At 40.8% G+C, this 21,182-nt stretch overlaps 2 protein-coding genes across 4 annotated transcripts in view; both read left to right on the forward strand.

Annotated features, from left to right (window-relative positions):
• Nucleotides 1–21,182, forward strand: part of SYTL5 (synaptotagmin like 5) — a 243,601-nt gene that overhangs the window by 75,267 nt on the left and 147,152 nt on the right. The gene's annotated exons all lie outside the window — the stretch shown is intronic.
• LOC116646015 (huntingtin-interacting protein M) lies at nucleotides 17,245–17,586 on the forward strand. Its single transcript, XM_032426492.1, has one exon. It carries the CDS (start codon nucleotides 17,245–17,247, stop codon nucleotides 17,584–17,586), a length of 342 nt encoding a protein of 113 aa, XP_032282383.1.

The following is a 21,182-nucleotide window of genomic DNA, read 5'->3' on the forward strand; positions in this document are numbered from 1 at the left end:
TAAAACAACATATGTTGGGAGTTTGAGCAGGCTTCACGACTTCTCTCATCACTTGTAGGTAACAGAAAATCATGTCCCTGTAAGGCCAGAGATACAGAATAATTTAACAAACTATTTGTGGCCAAGAAATTAGTAGGTAGGACAAGCCATAATCAAAATGAAATTCCTTTGATTCTATGTGAAAACCTTTCCCACACACTTTCCTAACAATATTTGGCACTGAGGATAAATCTGAAGAAAGGAGCAATAAGCGAAGGTTGTTGTCACTGGCCTCTGGAGATGGTTCTTCACTGACGGGGATGGGTTTAAAGAGTTTATTTTTATTGCTGCATAAGATTTCATGATACAAACATAGCACTGTTTAATCACTCTTTTTGAAGAACTATTATGTTGTTTCAAATATATTGCCACATCAAAAAAGGTTGCAGCAAACTTCTTTTTTTTTGCATAGATCTTGTGCCTGTGTGCAGGAGTTTCTTAGATAATTGATCACAGAGTTAAATTCCTGGGTCCCAGGGGATGAAAATCTTCAGCATTTAAAGATATTGCCTAATTGCTCTTTAGGAGTTTGTCTTTTACTATCTTTACAAAACCCTTCGTATGTATACCAGTCTGATGGGTATGCAGCTGTACTTCAGAGTCATTTTAGTTTGCATTTCACTGATTATGCATGATACATTAGCTCAGGCTGCCATAGCAAAATACCACAGACTGGGTGGGTTAAACAACAGAAAGTTATTTTTCATAGTTCTGTAGGTTGGAAGGCTGAGATCAAAGTGCCAGTGTGGTCAGTTCTGGTGAGAGCTTGCAGGTGGCTGCCTTCTTACCATGCTCTCACATGGCAGAGAGAAAGAGAACAAGCAAGCTCTCTGGTGTATCTTTCTACAAGGGAGTTAATCCCATCGTGACGACCCTGCCTTCATGACTTCATCAAACTCCAATTACCTCCCAAAGCCCCGTCTCCAAATGCTCCAAATCATATGAGGGACTAGGACCTCAATATAAGGCAATTCAGAAAGTTTTAATCAATGTGTACATCCATGAAACCATTGCCACAATGATTTTGCAGAATATTTCCAGTTTCCTAGGATCCCTTGCAGTCTATCCCTCCCTCCACCCCTGGCCCCAGGACAATGATGATCTACTTTCTGTCTCCATGGATTAATTTGCTTTTTCTAAAATTTTATACAAATGGACTCCTACAACATGTACAATTCTGTGTCTGGCTTCTTTCACTCAGCAAAATGATTTTGAGATTTATTCATATTGTTGTGCGTATCAATAATCTGTTCCTTTTTATTGCCGAGTAGTATTTCATTATATGGATATTCCACATGTTGTTTATCCATTCACCTGTTGACAGACATTCACGTTGTTTTCACATGGGGACAATTATGACTAAAACTGGCCTGAGTATTCATGTACAGGTCTTTTTGGGGTCATATATTTTCATTTCTCTTGGTAAGATACCTAGGAGTGGAACGGCTGGGCAGTATGTAAAGTGCCTAACTTTTTAAGAAGCTGACAAAAGTTTTCCAAAGTGGTTTTACTATTTCACTTTCTCACTGGCAGCGTATAACAGTTCCAGTGTTTCCAACACATGATGTTGTTCTTGTTGCTGTTGACTTTTTATCGTAGTCCTCTTAGTGATCATGTAGTGGTATCTCATCATAGTTTCATTTGCATTTCCCAAAAATGCTGGATATATTTTAAAGATGTTAGATATGTTTTCATGTGCTTACTGGCCAATTATATATCTTCTTTTATAAAGTTCTTGTTCAAGTCTTTTGCCCATTTTTAATTGGGTGGTTTCCTGATTTTTTGAGGCATAACATATTTTTGTATAGTCTAGATCTAAGTTCTTTTTCAGATGTATGTATTGTATATTTCTCTCATCTTTTAGGCTTATCTTTTAATTTTCTTAATGGTGTCTTTGATGAGCAAAAGTTTTTAATTTTGATAAAGTTCCATTTATCTATTTTTTTAATGGTTTGTGTTTTTGGTGTCTTATCTGAGAAATCTTTCCCTAAACTGACATCACAAAAATTTTCTCCTATGTTTTCTTCTAAAGTTTTGTAGTTTTAGCTTTCACATTTCCATCTGTGATCCATTTCTAATTTATTGCATATCATATATATATATATATATATACACACCATATATTATTATACACATATTACATATGTATCACAATCCATTATTCATATGTAATATGATCTAAAGCGATATATTATTACATGTTATATTAACATAATCAATATAAAATTATTCATAAATAATATATACTATAATTAACATTACAATTATGGTATATATTAATGTATATGTATTCATTTAGATCACATTGTATATGACATATGTATATATATACACTATAATCTGATAAGATTTATTGTAAGTAAGGCCTGAGGTTTATTTATTTATTAAATCTATTTCTTTTTTTAAAATAGATTTCATTTATTTATTTGACAGAGAGAAAGAGCATGCACAAGGAGGGGAATCAGCAGTTATTTTTTTCCCCATACGGATACCCAGTTGTGTAAGCACTGTTTGTTGAAAAAATTATCCTTTCTCCACTGAATTTTCTTGGTGACTTTATTGAAAATCAACAGACCATATATTCTGGGTCTATTTATGGGCCTTTAATTCTGTTCCATTGATGTGTCTATCATCTCATCAATACTACACTGTATCACTATAGCTTTATAGTAAGACTTAAATTGAGGTAATGTATGTCCTCCAACTTGTTCTTCCCTTTAAAATTGTTTTGGTTATTCTAGATCACCATGACTTGAGCATATGCTGCTGTAGAGTGAATTGCAAAAGATTAAGGCTGAGAGTTAGGCTAGGGCCATATCACATAGGCTATTGTTACTCAGGGTATAAAAAAATACAGTGGAGGAGTATTAAAGAATTGTTAACGGAGGAGTATATTTGCATTCTGGAAATCATTCTGGGAAACCAGTGGAACATAGATTGAGGAGTTAGGATTAATGGCTGAAAGGCTAATACCTAAGCCATCTTAGTAGTCTAGAAAAGATGATAAGGATCTGCTTTAGGGCATTGAAACTAGAACAGTGCTATCCAATAGACAGCAATAGACAATGATGGTGATGTTCTAGAGCTACTCTGATTACAGTAGCCCCTGGTTACATGTTTCTACTGAGTTCTTGAACTATGACCAGTGAAACTAAGGAACTTCATTTTTATTTTAATTAATTTAAATTAAATTTAAATGGCCACATGTGGCTAGTGACTACTGTATTGGACTGTGCAAAGCTCAAGGAAGGAATGGACTTTAGAGATAGTGAGAAAAAATAGAAAGCATTTCACCGCTGATGGAGGTCAGATTAGGGAATAAGGATAAGGGAGAGAGAAAAGTTAAAAGTGACACCTAAGCTCCTGTACTGTAGTGAATTATTTAACATCTGTATTACCCACTAGAGTATAAATTTAATGAGGGTTGGGATGGTCTGTCTTAGTGTTTTATCGCACCTAACATAGGACCTTACATATAGCAGGCATTCAGTGAATATGTGTTGAAGGATGAAAGGGAGAGAGGAAGAGCAATCTGATAAGGCATTAGCCACATTCAGTATGATAAAAGACTAATATAAGAAGCAAATCCAGGAGGAAGTATCTAATAATCCTATCTGCTGCTTATTGAGGACTTCGGTCAGGCGCTGCTTCAATACTCCCACCTGCCTTGCATCATTTAATCTGCCCAGGAGTCCTCTTGGTCAGATATTATTCCCATTTTACAGACACAAAAACCAAAAATTAAAAAAGTTAACAAAACTGAATAAAGTGACTTCACTAGGTGGCAGTTAGAATGAGGTTAGTTTGGGCCAACCTGTGGGACAAACAACTGTAGCTCCAAGAAAGAAGTTGGGGCTCCAGATAGAGATTTTGGAATCATCAGTAAAAGATGTTTACTGAAACATGTGAATGGAAGTGTTCATTCAAGAAGAGAGATTATAGAATGAAAATAGAAGTCTATGGGGAGAGAATCCTTGAAAGGAAACTGGGAGGTTCTGAGGAAAGATGAATGTATGTAGGAGGAAACCCAAAAGAGAGTCCTAGCCCAAAAGACAAAGGAGAAGAAAGGCTGAGGAAGGGGAGGGCATGGCCCACATCTCACAGGCTGGAGAGAAGTCTAACGAGGTAAGGACTGAAATGTGGCCCATGTATTTCATGGATTTAGCAACTAGAAGGTCACTGGGTTTGTTGCAGAAACAGTTTCCTGAACTGATGGAAACAGAGTAGATTTACAAGGCGCCAAGGAATGAATAGAAGATGCAATGATAGGAAGTGAAAATCTTTGTTCATAAGGATAAAAAGATAAGATGGTACCCAGAGATGGGACTGTGCGTTGTCAATGTTGTTGTTTTAAGAAGGAAAATATTCGAGGGCACCTGGGTGGCTCAGTCGTTAAGTGTCTGCCTTCGGCTCAGGTCATGATCCTGGAGTCCCGGGATCGAGTCCCACATCGGGCTCCCTGCTCGGCGGGAAGCCTGCTTCTCCCTCTCCCACTCTCCCTGCTTGTGTTCCCTCTCTCGCTGTCTCTCTCTCTCTGTTAATAAATAAAATCTTTAAAAAAAAAAAGAAAATATTCGAGCATGTTCATCAAAGAAAAGGCTATTGTGGTCGAATGGGAGGTTGGAATGACAGGGTTGAGGAGTGCGAACTCTGACAATGGATGTTCACAGCAGTAATGCTGTGCATTGTGGTCCGTGGACCCATGCCAGTCCGTGAATTGTGAGTTAGTGGTCGGAGACATGATAAATATGGAAATGGAAAATAAACATTTAGAAATTTTTAGAGCTATTTGACTTATTTGATACCTAGTGAAGCTAAATATTTAAAAACTAGGAGCTTATATCTTGTTTATCCTTCTTTGGTCATGGTTGCTTTTCTGATTCACTTTTATTATGTTTTACAAAAGCATAAAACAAGAAGACTAGTCCTCAATGTACTGGATATTTTTTAAAAAGGTCCTTCATCACTATTTAAAAAGAAATCCGGTGAGAGAATGATGAAGTAAACACAGTACACTGTGAACTTTTAGGATACCTGGTTGAAAGGTATATGGGGATTATTTGGACTTTAAAAAAATGCTATAAATCTGAAATTACTTCAAAAAAATTTTTTTTTTAAAAAAAGCTCAATGTCTAACGAACATAGTTAACATACCAGGGGATTAATGTTAAGTAAAAGAACAGACACCTCTTCTACTGAAGTTGAAAGGTGGGAAGGAAGTATGAGTGTAGGTTTAGTTAAGTTTGTAACTGTGGTACCAGGGTCATAAGACCACCCCTGCCTGGGATTGGAGTGGGGTCTCTGTTCTCTCTGTGGAGTAGAAGATAAGTGTTTTTGCTGAAAGGGAGCATCTCAGCTTTGTACTCCCAGAGGCTGACCCTGAGGCAAGTAGTTTATGTGAAAGTTAATTCCAAGAATCATCATTAGGGTAATTAAGGAAGGAAGAGAGGGAAAGAAGTAAGCTGATAAAGTGTGTGTTATGGAACAAGTTCCCACCATGGGCAACTGGGACTTAATCCTTCTGGGAAATGCTAGGAAACAGTGCAGAACGTGCATCAGAATTATCGCATCTTAGGGGCAAGAGAACTGAAATATTGATCCTCCACTCCCATGTGCCACTGGCTGACAGCTGTTCCCAGGGGGCATTCCCTTCCCCGAACTTCCAACCTTTCCCAGGCCAACTGAGAGAAGGGCTTCCGGTTGAGAATTGCAGGTACTCGCAGTAGGGTGAAACTCAGGGACAACGTGAGATGCTGGAGGTTGCGGTGTTGTTTGGAGGCACCGACGTCTGCTGTGATGAGATAAGAAATACAGGGGAGAACGTGGTTTGAAGAGAGTGAAAAGCTTCAAAATGGTGCTAATGGAATGAGCCAAGGAACAAGTTCAGGAACATGTGATGGATTGCCATGATTGCCATGCAGGCTTGAGAAGTTGGTGAAGGTTGGAGGCCATGCATTTATCATGGTATCAGTCTTCCTGTAGCCATAACAATGGGCCATTTATAGAAGCTGTGATAGCAGTCAGGGATGTGACTCTTCCTATTTACCTTAACAACTGCATAAACCTATCATCACATCTCACTAAGACTTTGGACCAAGAAAACATTTGCTCATATCTTTTCAGATGAAGTACTCTCAAGTTGATTCTTTCTCCTATATGTATTTAGGTTGTTGATTTTGTGACCCTCAGTATAGAAGTTTGCCTTTACATTATCCCATTGCTTTCAGAATTCCCAGTCTTTAGGTATTAGTAAGTTCCACAAGGTGATGCGGCCAAATCTCCTTCAGCACTGGACCCATGCGCCAACCCAGTACATAGTAGTGGGTATTACATGAAAATACTATAGAATTCCTGCTCTCAGAAGCTCCAAGACTTGCAGGGGTAGATAAAAATAGATGTAAAGAGATAAACAGGGCACAGTGGACTGAGTCCTGTGATAGAGATATATAGTAGATCCTCAATTAATATTTGCTGCATGACTGAATGAAATGTGATCCAGTGTACTAACTATTCTTCTTGTCAGGATGAGCTTATCCTGTAGGTTGTTATCTAGGTTCTTGATAAAGTGTCACAAAAGCCATGTTCTTAGATGAAGTTAGCAGCTATGAACTTAAAGTGATTTCAAGGAAAGATGGAGATATTTGCAATCAGATGGTGAGAAGTTTTTCTTAACTCTTCTATAAGCACACTGGCCAAAACAAAAAGCACATTTGGACTCATAGTTTCCAAATTTGTTTTTATGGGAGGGGAGAATGAGGCACATGAGTCATTTTCATTTCTATTAACTAATTATCTCATGATTATTGAGCCATAGAGGTCACATTGGTTTTTCTATGGCTGTTAAATTTAACAGAGAAACATCATTTAGGTCCCAAGGAATCTAGCTCAGTAGTGATGAAATGTTTATGATCTGGAAATGATAAACAACTCATCTCACCTTGCTACTTCCCTAAAATACAAGGCTTTAGTGGCTAGATTTTAACTACTTTGCACTTATTTCATTAGCTGTGCAACAATTTCTTAATGTTCATTTGCATATAACACTAGAAGCAAATATAGAAAAATTCTAATTCTTGCTCTATCTCAAAAGTTCATAATATTGTGTTTACCAACATCCTTTCATCCTTAACAAGATTATCACTTTATTTAAAAAAAAATATTCAGTCAACATTATTCATCACTGATTATAGTCATAAGAGTGTACTAGAGACAAATCATATTAGATGAAGAAATGTTCAGAGTCTTGCAGGGGAAGAGAGACCTGTAAGCAGGCAAGAACAGTGATTTAAATGTCATTATAGACCAGGAAAAGAAGAGAAAATCTCTGCCTAGTGAAGTTAGTGGAGACTTTAAGAGGGCATCACATTTTACTTGGTCTTAGGGGACGGGGAAAACATTTTATAAATATCAAAGAGAAGGTGGCTTGGAAGTTAGGAAAGGAAGGGAGAAGTGAAGTAGGAAGGACATTCCAGGCAAAGGTAAAGCAGGTATACAATCAGAGATCATGACAGAGTATGGAATATTCTGGGAATAGATAAGCAGAGTCAGAAGCATAGGTTTCTGTGGAGAGGAAGAGATGGGGAGAAGAAGCTAGAGAGGTGGGATGGGGAAAGATGAAAAGCTCTATGGGATGTGCTATGAGCTCTGTACTCTACTCTGCAGTGCAGCGGATACAAATTCCAACAGTAGTGGAATACTGTTATGACTACGCAAATACAGGATGGATTCCCACCCAAAACTTGGTTAGAATGCAGATCTCTCTCTCCCTCTCTCCCCCCTTTCCTCTGTCCCTCCCTTACCACACACACACACACCCCAAAAGGGTATGAAAAGATATATCACTCACATAATGAGGCTTTCTGGATAGAGCAGGACAGCTGCAAAATAGGTCCCAAAATGGTTTTAGAGAGCAGGAACAGAAGACTGACTTGCCAGTTTTGTGGTGGCTAGGGAGTGGGGCAGCAGGAAGGTTCCCATGTATAGGAACCAGCTTGTATGGTTTGAATCTCTCACTACCACCAGAGGAGGGTCAGGAAATATATTATGTCTTAGGCTTAGGAAAGACCAAACTGGATGTTTTTGAAGCAACTTTCTGAAACTACTGTTTCAGAACTGTGAACCAGCCTGCCACAGTAGTGGTCTGTTCTCACCAAATCGCTGTCAGTTTCTGAGTGTCGAGCTTGCTGGCTTTCCTGCTGACTTAGGACCTAGAGGTCACCTGAATAGTTATTTCCCCTCATATTTGAAAGTTCTGACATTTTGATAAATATTTCAATTTTTTCAGTTGTTGTAATTAAAGATCTTTATAGATCAAAAATTAGAATTCCCTAGGGCTCAGAAAGTTAACTCCAAGTTTGGCTATGTATGTATTATTTTTATTTTAAAAGAAAGCTTTTAGATCACTATCATTTTTTAAATCTTACACTAAGATACATTTAAACAAATATTTGTATCCATTGGAATAGCACCTAAAACCCTTTCCTATACCCCCAGAGGTACTCATTCCACATGTTCAACTTTAAGTAACATACTTAAACCTCACCTCATCCTCAGTGTATTTTTTAAGTTAATTCACTAATTTTTAAATGTTAGTTTAATTACAGTGTTATATTAGTTTCAGGTGTACAATATAGTGATTCAGCAATTCTATACATTACTCAGTGTTCATCATGATAAGTGTACTCTTAATTTCCTTCACCTATTTCATCCATCCTCCCACTACCTCCCCTCTGGCAACCACCGGTTTGTTCTCTATAGTTAAGAGTCTGTTTCTTTTTTTTTCTTTGTTCATTTTTTTTGTTTTTTAAATTCCACATATGAGTGAAATCGTATGGTATTTGTCTCTCTGACTGATTTCACTTAGCATTATACTCTCTAGATCCATCCATGTTGTTGCAAATGGCAAGATTTCATTCTTTTTTATGACTGAAGCAAGTTTGGCTCTTTAAACAATTTGAATACATTGTGGCAGAGAAGTCAACTGCCCGGCTATGAGAATCCTGGGATGTGTACTCTTGTAGGTCAAGGAAAAAAAATCCTGTGATGGAAAAACATCTGTTGGTAGTGCTCGTGGATTCTTTACCCATCCTTACTGGAAGATTCTATTGATAATTAGATGTGATTAAGTTCCTATTCAGTGATTTTGGCTTTTTGTTTGTATTATGGGTGAAGTATACCAGATAGTCTCTATTTCTGACTCTGGAATTAAAGCAAGGAAAGGGGCACCTGGGTGGCTCGGATGGTTGAGCATCTGCCTTCAGCTCAGGTCAGGATCCCAGGGTCCTGGGATCGAGCCCCACATCGGGCTCCCTGCTCAGCGGGAAGCCTGCTTCTCCCCCTCCCACTCCCCCCTGCTTGTATTCCCTCTCGCTGTGTCTCTCTCTGTCAAATAAATAAATAAAATCTTTAAAAAAAAAACAAAAAACAAGGAAATTCTTAGATGTGACACTGATTACTCCTCTTTCACGTTCTATGTCAAACCTGATCAAATGTTTGGAGAAGGAGTATCTCACTTTACAAATTCAGTTTTCATAAAGTGCTGTTTTCAAATGTAGTGCTGACTCTGCTTAGTTAAAAGCGGATAATCATTCTTACTGTTTTATGTGCCACTGAATTATGAGAGTACTTTTTTCTGTAATGTGGTAGACGATTGGCCGTTTCTTACTGACTAAAGAATTACACTTATTTAAGCCTCTCCATAAGTCAGATTCTTCCACTATGACTCATTTTATGAGAATTATTTTTGGAAACTGTATGCTGAAGTGTTTTTGGTATTACAGTATTATTTACCATATAAATGGTTTATTTCACTAAATCCCTAGGGTGGTTTCAATTGCAATGGAGGGACTACTCTGGATTCCATAGGAAGTATTGAGAGGTTGGGGTTCTAGCAGCTCCACTACTGACTTGTGTGCATCAGTTATCTATTGCTACAATAATGCTTTGTAATAAACTACCAAACCTTAGTAAGTTACAAATCACAACCAGAGTTCTGCTTCCAGCATGAAAGTGAGACATCTCTATAGACCAATTCCCTAGAAGATTGGTGAAAATTATTTTTAAAACAACCATTTGAAGTCTTTGGAGATGGTCCTAAGAGCATACTGCAAATGAAGAAATATTTATTCAACAAAATCTATTAAAACTTAGAGGTTGCAGCAAGAGTGTATGGTATCTGTACTGATGCCTACTCCATTCTACTCCCCTCCCAGCTCAGTGAAATGGAAACTCCAACTCAAGATGGTGCAGCAAAGGACATAGGGCTCCTTCTCCCTCCAACTCCTACTCCAAGGGCTATCTTTAAGGGATGGGCAGAACATCAACATTTCTCATTCTACTCCCAGCTACTTCTTGCTAAGACTGAATTCTGGGCAAGTATGGCTGAGAGATGGGGGCTTGCTTCTTCCTCCCAACTCCCACTCATGGGGTGGAGGCTCTACCTTCGGTGTGGCCTTACTGAGTCTACTGGGACCTGATCACCCTTACAATACTGTCAACCACATGTGATCCACACTGAGAGGCAAGGTAAGAAGAACTGAAGCTACTCGTCCTCCATAAGGGTTCAGCTCCTATAGCAGGAGTGTCACTCAGAGAAAAATGTCCCATTGTCCCCACCCCCAGCTCCAGAGCCATGGCTCAGGGATTTTTGCCCTGGAGGAAAAGCAGGCCATGAAACAGAGAACGCTGAGAAGCTGAATCCCTTACCAAGTGGGTTGACTTCATTTGCAACAGAGTATGGAGGTGTTTGAACCTAAGGGCACTCTCAAAAACAGTGGATGTTGTGATGAAAGGCCACTGGGAAGAGATTGGCAGATTAATTGGAAATACAGAACTGTAGGCTGGCTGGTTTTCTGGAGAGTAGCTGAGAAAGAGACACCTGGGAGGAGTCCTCCTGGGGACAGAACAAATCTTAAACACTGACCTAAGCAACTGATCCTTCAAGAGACCCTGGGTTTGATTGGATCAGTCTATGGAACACCTTATGCCTCAGAGCATTTGTTAAAAACAACAGAACAATCAGCTAGTAATTAGTGGAGCTTAATAGTTGGGTGTGGTCAGAGAAAGAGACAAAGAGATTGAGAGTGCTACCAAAACCAATGTCATCACAGGGTGACAGGGATCATACTCAGGCCTGCACCCCATGAGGAACAACATAAAATGCTTCACAATGTGAAGGGAGGCTGTAGATGCCACTAAAATAATCCAGCCAGTCACTCAACAATTCAATAGAGAAGTAATAATAGGCACTTGGTGGTGGAACCAATACTCAGAGTTGCTACAGTATATTATCTAAAATTTCCAGTTTCCAACAAAAAATTGAGGGACATGCAAAGAAACAGAGAAATATGACCCATACCCCAGAACAAAGGCCTGCAACAGAAACTTGTGAGGTCAACCAGATATGGGACTTTGAACAGAGACTTCAAAGTTATTATAAATATGTTCAAAGGACTAAAGGAGATTATGATTAAAGAATGATATGATTAAAGGAAGATATGACAATACTACGTCAAATAGAAAATACCAGTAAAGCCAGAGAAATTATAAAAAGGAACCAAATGGAAGTTCTGGAGTTGAAAATTACAGTAACTGAAATGACAAATTCATTAGAGGGGGGACTGGTCGATTTGAATCAGCAGAAGAAAGAAACCATGAACTTGATAGAACATTTGAGATTTTTCAGTTTGAGGAGCAGAAAGAACAATGAAGTTTTTCAGACTGGAAGCAAGCAACCCTAGGCAGTAATTAAAATCCATACTCCACCCCCCCCCCCAAAAAAAAGTACTAGTTAAGGTAACCATGTAATTTTAAAAGACAGTAGAAATGCGTATTTATTTTCCTTTCCTCTTTTAACTGATTTTAAAATTAGTTGTATAGGGCGCCTGGGTGGCTCAGTTGGTTAAGCGACTGCCTTCGGCTCAGGTCATGATCCTGGAGTCCCTGGATCGAGTCCCGCATCGGGCTCCCTGCTCGGCAGGGAGTCTGCTTCTCCCTCTCCCGCTCCCCCCTCTCGTGCACTCTCTCTCTCTCTCTCATTCTCTCTCTCAAATAAATAAAATCTTTAAAAAAATAAAATAAAATAAAATTAGTTGTATAATGTATTGTGCATAAAAGATATAAAAATGTAATACATTTTCCAATAACAGCACAAAGGGGATGGGTAGAAGCAAAGCTGTATTAGGTTAAGAAAAGGACTCCAAATGGTAACTAGAATGGGCAGGAACAAATGAAGAGAACCATAGATGACAAATAAGGAGGTTAGTATAACAAAATCTGTATAAATATATGTTTGCTCCTCTTCTCTCAACTTCTTTAAAGACACAAAGACATAAAATTATATAAAATAATAATTATGTCAGTGTATTAGTGAGTCTATAGAATCTACAGTTTTAATACACATAATAATAATACCACGGAAAGCGGATGAGTTGACTTTGCCAATCATGGCTGGGCTTACATATCTAAGGCCTTAGAAGGGACAACTAAGGTGACTTGGCTCATCAGCTCAGTATGGTCTCTCATCCTCTAGCAGGCTAGCTTATGCTTGTTGACAAACAGAAGTAACTGTTTTAAGTGAGAATGAAAGAATACAAAGTTTCTTGAGGACCAGGCCCATTGCTGTCTACTATTACTTCCCCACTTTATTTCCCCAAGTAAATGGAAAGGCCAGTCCAGATTTTAGAAGTGGGGATATAGGCACCAAGTCTTGATGGGAGAGGCTGCAAAGTCACATTTTTCTTTTTTTTTTTAATGTGGCTACACAGAGTAAATACAGAGAATGGGATCGTTGCGGCCACTTCTGCAAAGTCTACAATACAGTACGACAGCCATTCACCCTGCACTTGTTTGGTCTCTTAGAACCCTTTTCTATTTTATCATTGGTTAATTAAAATACCGTTGACTCTTGATCAACATGGGTTTGAACTGTGTGAGTCCACTTATACGTGAATTTTTTTCAATAAATACAGTACAGTACAATAAATATTTTTTCTCTTAGAATTTCCTTAACATTTTCTTTAGCTTTATTTTAAGAACACAGTATATAATACATATAACATACAAATATGTGTTAACTGTTTATGTTATCAGGAAGGCTCTCAGTTGACAGTAGGCTATTAGTAGGCAAATTTGGGGGGAATCAAAAGTTATACATGGATTTTTGTACTGCAAAGGGGGTCCACACCCCCTAACCTCCATGTTGTTCAAGGGTCATCTGTGTATATGTACAAAAATCATGTTCATCCAGATATGGGAGATGGATCCGAGTTCCAAGAAGTCTATTAAGGTCCAGATTTTTCATTGTTTGTGGGTGGATACAAGGTCATCTTAACCCCCAATCTTTTTTGCACTTGTGTTTGGTCACATTACTTTTATTTAAAATATCCCAAGTACCCTGCCAGTTTAGGAAATAGCCCATTCCCATCTTTCTGAAATGTTCATTCTCTCACCTCTTCTCTACCTCATTCCCTATTCTTGTGCCAGTTCTCCGTTTCATTGTCCCTTCTTCGGAGGCTATTCCTTGATTACTCCATCTAAGTAATATCCCCTCATTGTATCTTAAAGTAATTTATTTTTAATACACATTTTTAATGTAATGTTCTTAATTGAGGATACTTTTGCCCTTTAGGGGACATTTGATAATGCATAGAGGTACTTCTTTGCATCACCACTGTAGTGTGCTATTATCATCTAGTGGGTAAGAGGCCAAGGATACTGCTAAATATCCTGCTATACCAGCAACAGCCCTCGTGCCCCACAAGAAAGAATGGTCCAGTCAAAAATGTCAGTAGTGCAGAAGTTGATAATCTCTGCTTTAGATCATGCATGACAACTTGGAATTACATATTTCTTTGGGTATGTGTCTTTCCCACTAGACTGGATGCTTCACAAGGACTCAAGATAGTATCTGTTTGATTTAACATTGAGTATCTAGCATCTCAGTGCTTGATACAGGGTAGCTGCACAATAAACAGTTGTTAAATGAAAGAGCAGGCAGGAGGTAAGGATGAAAGGGCAGACTTTATAATGAAAGTATATAAACATGACCGCGTAGAGGATGCTGTCAGGGTCCTACACACATTGTCACATCACAAACCCACTGGATGCATATTTGCCTGACTTTCAAATGTTAGGACCTACATTTCTTTGTGTGAGGGCTTTTATTAGGCTTTCAGAACCCACTGCCCAACAGCATGACAGTCCAGAATGCTGGGGCAAATATCTTCCCTTGGAAAGTGTATCTTCTAGTGTCCCCCTAAGTTCTCCAGTGATATTAAGCTGATTAATAGTGGACATTTTGTTTGTTTCCTTACGTTCCTTGTCTCAATTCATCACTTCCCTATTAGTTTCCTGGGAATACCTACCATGGTAGGCTGAAAATGGCCCCCAAAGATAACCAGATCCAAGTCTCTTGAGCCTGCAAATGTTACCTTATTGGCAAAAGGGAATTCACATATAGGATTAAGATAAGGATCTTGAGATGGACGATGATTCTGTATTATGTGATAGAATCTAAGTGCAAATACTCTTAAGAGGGAGGCAGTGAGATTTGACACAGAAAATGGAAATTTGGCCACTGAGGCAAGATGCTACACTGCTGGCTGTGAAGATGAAGGAAAGGGGCAAGACAAAGAATGCAAGGAATGGGGCTCTGGGAGCTGGAAAAGGCCAAGAAACAGATTTCCCTCTACAGCCTCCAGAGGGAGCATGGCCCTGTTGGCAACTTGTTTTCAGCCCAGTGACACTGTTTTGGACTTCTTCCCTCCAGAACTGTACGAGACTAAATATGTATTCTTTAAGCCACCAAATGTGTAGCAACTCATTAGCAGCCATAGGACTCTGATATGGATTTTGGCACAAGGAAGTAGTTTATGCTGTAATGAGTGTCTAAAAATGTGGAAGCAGCTTTGGAATTGGATAATGGCTGTAGGCTGGAATAATTTTGAGAAGCATGATAGAAAATGCTAGATTACCTTGAACAGTTGGTAGAAAAATGAATGTTAAAAGTGCTGCTGGTGAGGGCTCAAAAGGAAGTAAGGAACACAGTGGAGAAAACCTACATTGTCTTAGAGAAGACCTAAGTCATAGTGAATAACCTATTAATGGAAATACAAATGTCAAAGGTGTTGGTGGTAAAGGTTTAGAAAGAAATTGGGAACATCATAATGGAAACTGGAGAAGAGGGGATTCTTGTTATATAGTGGCAGAAATCTTGGCTGAATTTTGTCCTACAATTACACGGAAAGCAGAACTCATAAACAGTGAATTGAAGATTTAGTTGAGCAGATTTCTAAGAAAAGTGTTCGAAGGCCTGCACTTATTTCTTCTAGCTACTTAAGAGTAAACTGCTAGAGGAAAGTAAATTGAGGGAACAGCTGTTAAGCAAAAAGGAACCAGGACTTGAAGATAAGAGCAATTCTCAGCCTATCCAGATTGCAAAAGACATTAAAATGAGAGGATTTGCTGTCAGGACAGCGTCCTGTGGAGATAAAAATCAAGCATGTAGCTAGACACATCTTTTCTCTGAGGGATCAGAAGATCAAAGTATTCAGTCAAACAGAGGGCTCTTTGAAGCAACATGGGGTGGGAATCATGGATAACCTCAGCCATCTCAACAGAAGCAAAGAATTGAGATGGTATTTTCCTGGAGGGATCTATGAACAAGTCTCTTGTCTACGGGCACAAATCCCCCTGACGTACAGGGGGGACTACAAGATTTCTGTGTATGTTAAATCAGCAGAAACAATGTCATCTTTAACTGAGAGGATAGACAAAATGAAAGAAGGCCGTGGAATGCCCAAGATTTGACAAGAGGAAAAGAAGCTGATAAAACTACTCAGCTGCAAGCATGTGTTCCATTCATAAATAAAAGAAAGATGACTTTGAGGACAGAGCCGAGGGCCTAGAGGGCAGAGCTATGGACGAAGGTGAAGTCATGGGATCAGAGGGAGGAGCCACAAGCTACAAAAGATTATTCCCAGACCTTGAAACGTGTGTAAGTTTGCTTGCTTGATCCACATTCCTTGGATCAGAGACTCCTTTCTTCCTTCTACTCTCTTTTGGATTGGAAATGTCTATGACTGTTACCAGCTGTAAATGAACCAAAAACAAAGCAGAAACACAGACTCAGTGGAGAGGAAAATTAAAATGAAAAAAGAATGATGGGGTGCCTGGGTTGCTTACTCAGTTAAGTGACTGACTTTGGCTCAGGTTGTGATCTCGGGGTCCTGGGATCGAGTCTGGCAAGAGGCTGTGAGCTCAGCGGGGAGTCTGCTTCTCCCTCTCACTTTGCCTCTCCCCCGCTCATGCTCTCTCTGTTTCTCTGTCTTTCTCAAATAAATAAATAAAATCTTTTAAAAAATGAGGAAAAAAAATGAGAGGAAACATCTCTTGGTGCTTTGGCTTCACCTAGGACAGGCAAGAAGACACGACTGGGCTTAAACTAAGCCCAAGGTCAACTTCTTTCAACAATGTTTACCTGATTCTGATAGATGAATCCGTTGAGCATCTCATTATGACTTCCAAAATGATCAAGAGATATTTTTCAAACAGTGTAAAGACACTAATACAGGTATGAAATAAACGAGTGTTAAAAGATTCTATTCCATCGGTGAGGGAATGGGTAGATGCTATAACTGGTTCATAGAGAATCCAAGGATTAGATCCAGGACTATTAATCAAGAATATTTAAATGAATGTGTAAATGGAGGCAAAACTGGTTTCATTACATCATGTGGTGGTGGTGGGGAACAATGTAATCTCTACTAGCCAATACATTTTACATATTTATCACTAACCTGCAACTAACAAAGCGTTGTAAGAGACCTCAAAGACAATATAAGGCTAGAATCAGATAATGTGGAGTGGTGTCCTAAGACAGGGAAAAATTTTCCATTGAAATGCATATTTATCTCTACAATGTTGAAATCAAGCAGAAAATTACAGTTCTCTCAAAATCAGGGTCCAGTCATTAGGGTGACGAGGTTCCTGTCGTTCACTTTTCTGGGCTGAGGCCGGATGAGGGCAACAATGGGCACCAGTGACATCCCAAAGTCTAGGATGTCACAAAGGCAGCTCCCTGACCAATGAGGGGCCAGAGCATGGGGATATAGTAGGCAGGGTTGACCGCTGGTGTCTTGAGAGGCCTAGTCCAGCTGAAGAATCAAGTAGAGCTGACTGGAGTCAACATCAAACCCAGCCAACATCATGTCAGCAAAGAAAAGCTGTGAGAGCTCCAATCAGACTCAAGCCCATCTTATAACAACTGAGCTCCAGTTCCCTGTGAGCTACGTGGACCGCCTCCTGCAGGAGGATCAATACACCCATTACCCGACTTCATCTACAGCTGATTTCCTCCTTGCCATGCTAGACCACCTCACTGACTACATCCTGGACGTGGTAAGCACTGAGGCCAACAACAGCAACATGCAAACCGCCCCACAAGAGGTGCAGAGAGCAGCGGACAGCAATGGAGAGCCCTACCGCCGCTTGAACGATACAGCTTTCACCCTGTTTGATGCGATGCCTGGATCCAGAAGAAATGGCTAAAGCCTGGGTCCCGGAGACTAGTGGGAATCCTCACAGTCTCAGTCCAAGCCAAGTCCTCTCATAGCTGAGGAAGCCTAGCGTCTGTCATTAGTAAATACTCTTGAAGGATTTAAATCCAGGGCTGTGCTTCTGACTGCTCTCTGTTTCTGTCCTTCTGAGCGGGAGGTGTCTGGGAGACATCCAGGAGGAGATCTCCCGTGGGGAGTGGAGGGTGCAAGGGGCGGTGGGTGTGGGAAGCTGGAGTCTGGCGTTTCAGCGAGCGGTTTCTCTGGGGACAGTGCGGGGAGTGGCCCTGGCGGGAGTGGCTGGTTGTGGGGGAGAGATCTCCCATGGGGAGTGGAGGGTGCAAGGGGCGGGCGGTGTGGGACACTGGAGTCGGGTATTTCAGGGAGCAGTTTACTGGGGACAGTGTTTGCCGGGTGGGGGTGGGGGAATGGCCCTGCCGGGAGTAGCTGGTTGTGGGGGAAAGACGTCCTCACTGGCTCTGAGCAAGTCAAGGCCTGTGAGGCCAGGAGGTTGGCCGGGGGGGCGGGCAGGGGGTCTCCCGGCCATACTGAATTCCCAGAACGATGATGGTAACCGGGGTGGGGCTGCAGACCAAGGCTGAGGTGCTGCAGGCTTTATTGGTGGTAGGGGAACGTGCGGAGGTCAGGAGGAGATGGCAGTGGGGGGGGTGGGTAGAGAGGGTGGCATAGCAGTTGACGTGAACTTAATGGGGGGCAGGGGCCTTCCATGAAGACTGAGGAGCAATGGGAAACCGTGAAGAGGTATACAGGAAAGGAACTATGCTCAGCGTGATTTCATTCGTTTGTGCCCGGCCTCATTCCAAAAAAGGACTTGAGACAGGGATTATTAGCTAGTGCTGTGATACTCTGTGGAGTATATCCTGTCCTCTCTTGTGGACCCTGGTAAATAGGAACATCAAAGGTATTATCTGGCCTAAGACATGCAAGCCTTGAAGTTCTTAATAGTTATTAATAGATTTATTTATTTATATATGTATTTATTTACTTATTTGAGAGGAAGGGGAGGGAGGGCCAGAGGATGAGGGGGAGAGAGAATCTTAAGCAGGTTCCACACTCAGTGCAGAGCCTGACTCGGGGCTCAATCTCACAACCCTGAGATTGTGACCTAAGTCAAAATCAAGAGTCGGTTGCTTAACCGACTGAGCCACCCCAGGCACACCGTAACAGATTTATTTACAAATGTATTCCTTTATAAACACATTTATTAGTCTCATTCTCGGATGAAACACCTAACCTGTCTATGGTCATATATTTGATGGAGCGACCTAGAGTGAATGCCTGTTTGGAGAGGTATAAGTATGTTCTGTGTAAGTTCTGTCCTGAGTGGTGGACTCACAAGTACATACGATTCTTATAAACACTCTTGTGCTCTTTATGGTTAAAAATAGTTGTCACAGCAAGTGTTCTGGCAGCCTGTCCCCTTCCTGTGACTGTCAACATTTAACATTTTCTCCTGTTCATCGTCTGCTCAAGGGCCCCCCCTCTGTCGCCCCCTGGCCTGTCATAGAGGGCTGCTCAGAGGTTGCCCCAGAGGCTTCAACAATGGGATCAGAGGAGCTGGGCTGGCCAACCCAGTTCACCACTTTCTGGCCATGTGACCTTGGACAGTCCTCTCTTCTCTCTGAGCAGCACTTTCCTCATGTGTGAAATGGGGACAATAAGAGTTCCTCCATCTTTGGATTTTCACAAAGGTTAAGTTAATGTGTGCCTGTTAGCTGCTGCAGAACACAGTGCCCGGCACAGAGTGTGCCCTTAATGAGTAGCTGCATGTCTCCCTTTCTGTAGACCAGATGCTTAGGGGTGCTTCTCCAAGTAGCCCCTGGGCCTGGCTCTCCCATGATGGCTGGACGCCTGGGCCTCTGGCTGTGAAACCACAGCTTTCTGAACCCTGTGGAGAGACAGGAGAGTGCCACGTAGAGGAAGAAGCCAGAGGTACACACCTGGGAACCAGACAGGCCTCGGCCTGGTTTCCTCTCTGCTCCCCTCTGCCTGGTGACTCACCCTCTCTCCGCCTCCTTCCACTGTAAGCAGAAAGACCTGGCTTGGCTTTTAGCTAATTCACAGAAGTATCCCGAGAATAATAGTATGGAGGTTGTATTTAGAGCTTGTTAGAATATGTGTTTTTATAAATCCAAGAAACCTGTCTTGACACATACTGCCCCTTCAAATATTTACAGAAACATTGTCAAGATGTCCACCCCACAAAATTTTTTTTCCAGAATTCCTTACTCTCTATTTTAGTAATACAGTGATAGTCATCAGAGGGGGCTCAAGGAGCTACCACAGGCAGCTGTGGCCTCTCTAGCAGCTTTTCTCTCTGCCAGCATCCTCTCCTTCTGTTTGGCCAGGTACTTCCTGGCATTGTACCGGGCCCTCAGGTTGTGACAGTGGTCCTGGTAGGCCTTGGCTACCTGTGTGAACTTCTCTAGTTCCTTGGTGCTTTGTTACAGAGAGCCATGCAGCCCTCCTAGCCTTAGCCAAGTTCAGCTCTTACTCCCCTCTTCATGTGAGTTGGCAAGCGGGCCTCTCCCCAGCAAGGGCAGATGGAGATTCACCAGGTTCTGGTCTCCTAGAAGTGTAGTTTACTTGGGGGCACATCATCTTCCATGGCCATAAAATGTGGAGGTTGGCCCAAATTACTTTAAAGGTCTGCTTGAGGTATATGTACAATTACCAGTCTATGAGCTTTTCCTAAGAAAAGTTCTGTACTAACAGTAAGTGGTGCACGGGAGACAGAACTTTCTTTAGGGTCGCCCTTTTATATCGGAGGCCAGTTTGGCCCCAAGATGGTAATCAGCTCACCCAACATCACAGTGAGAAGGAGAGCTTGTCTCTCCTACCTGTTGAGGTTCTTTCCTCTCCAATATCCTGAGAAATGGGCCTTGAGATGGAAAGTGTTTCATGTTCTCCTCTGGGAAAAAGCTAAACTCTTCAGTACTGATCTTAGTGTCTCTTGGATCTAGGAAAACACTATCAACAACTTAGTTGTGTTTTATTTGGGAAATCTGATAGGTTAGGATAAAAAGACTGATTTCATACTTTTTTGGCTTTTTTATTTAAGTTCAATTAGCCATCATATAGTACATCATTAGTTTTTTATCTTTATACTTTGCAAACATAGGTCTTGTTCCACTGTATCTTATGTTGAACAATACCATGCAAAGTTCTGCTTCTCAGTTAACTTGTTCTCAAAATTCTGAGTCTGTCCACTGACGTGGTCTTAAAGGTGGTTGTGTGATGACGTCAGAAGCCTGTACTCAAGAGCCTGTTCTTGGAAATACCTGTCCTCTTCCTGGGGATTCTCAGACAGTCCTTCTTTGTTGAAAACAAGATCCCTGTCCCGGAGCTGATTGTATGGTCTTGGGGGAACCATCAGAGTTAAACGAAAAACTATCCAGAGGAGACAGACATTTATGACTGTGGTTAACTTACTACTGATAATTTTCACAAGGGAAAACTTTTGTGGGGAGGCATAAGAATAATGCAAATGAAGGTGAAATTACTTTTTTTTTTCAGTGGTATGCAATAGAAGATAATAAAGCCAATTAAAAAAAATGAGTTTTGGACAAA

Source organism: Phoca vitulina, unplaced genomic scaffold, assembly GCF_004348235.1.
Source record: "Phoca vitulina isolate PV1807 unplaced genomic scaffold, GSC_HSeal_1.0 scaffold35, whole genome shotgun sequence".
Classification (NCBI taxonomy): Eukaryota; Metazoa; Chordata; class Mammalia; order Carnivora; family Phocidae; genus Phoca; species Phoca vitulina.

Bases quoted from the DNA above. Each gene is read 5' to 3' on its own strand.
- LOC116646015 (XM_032426492.1), top strand. From the start codon at position 17,245: ATGTCAGCAAAGAAAAGCTGTGAGAGCTCCAATCAGACTCAAGCCCAT.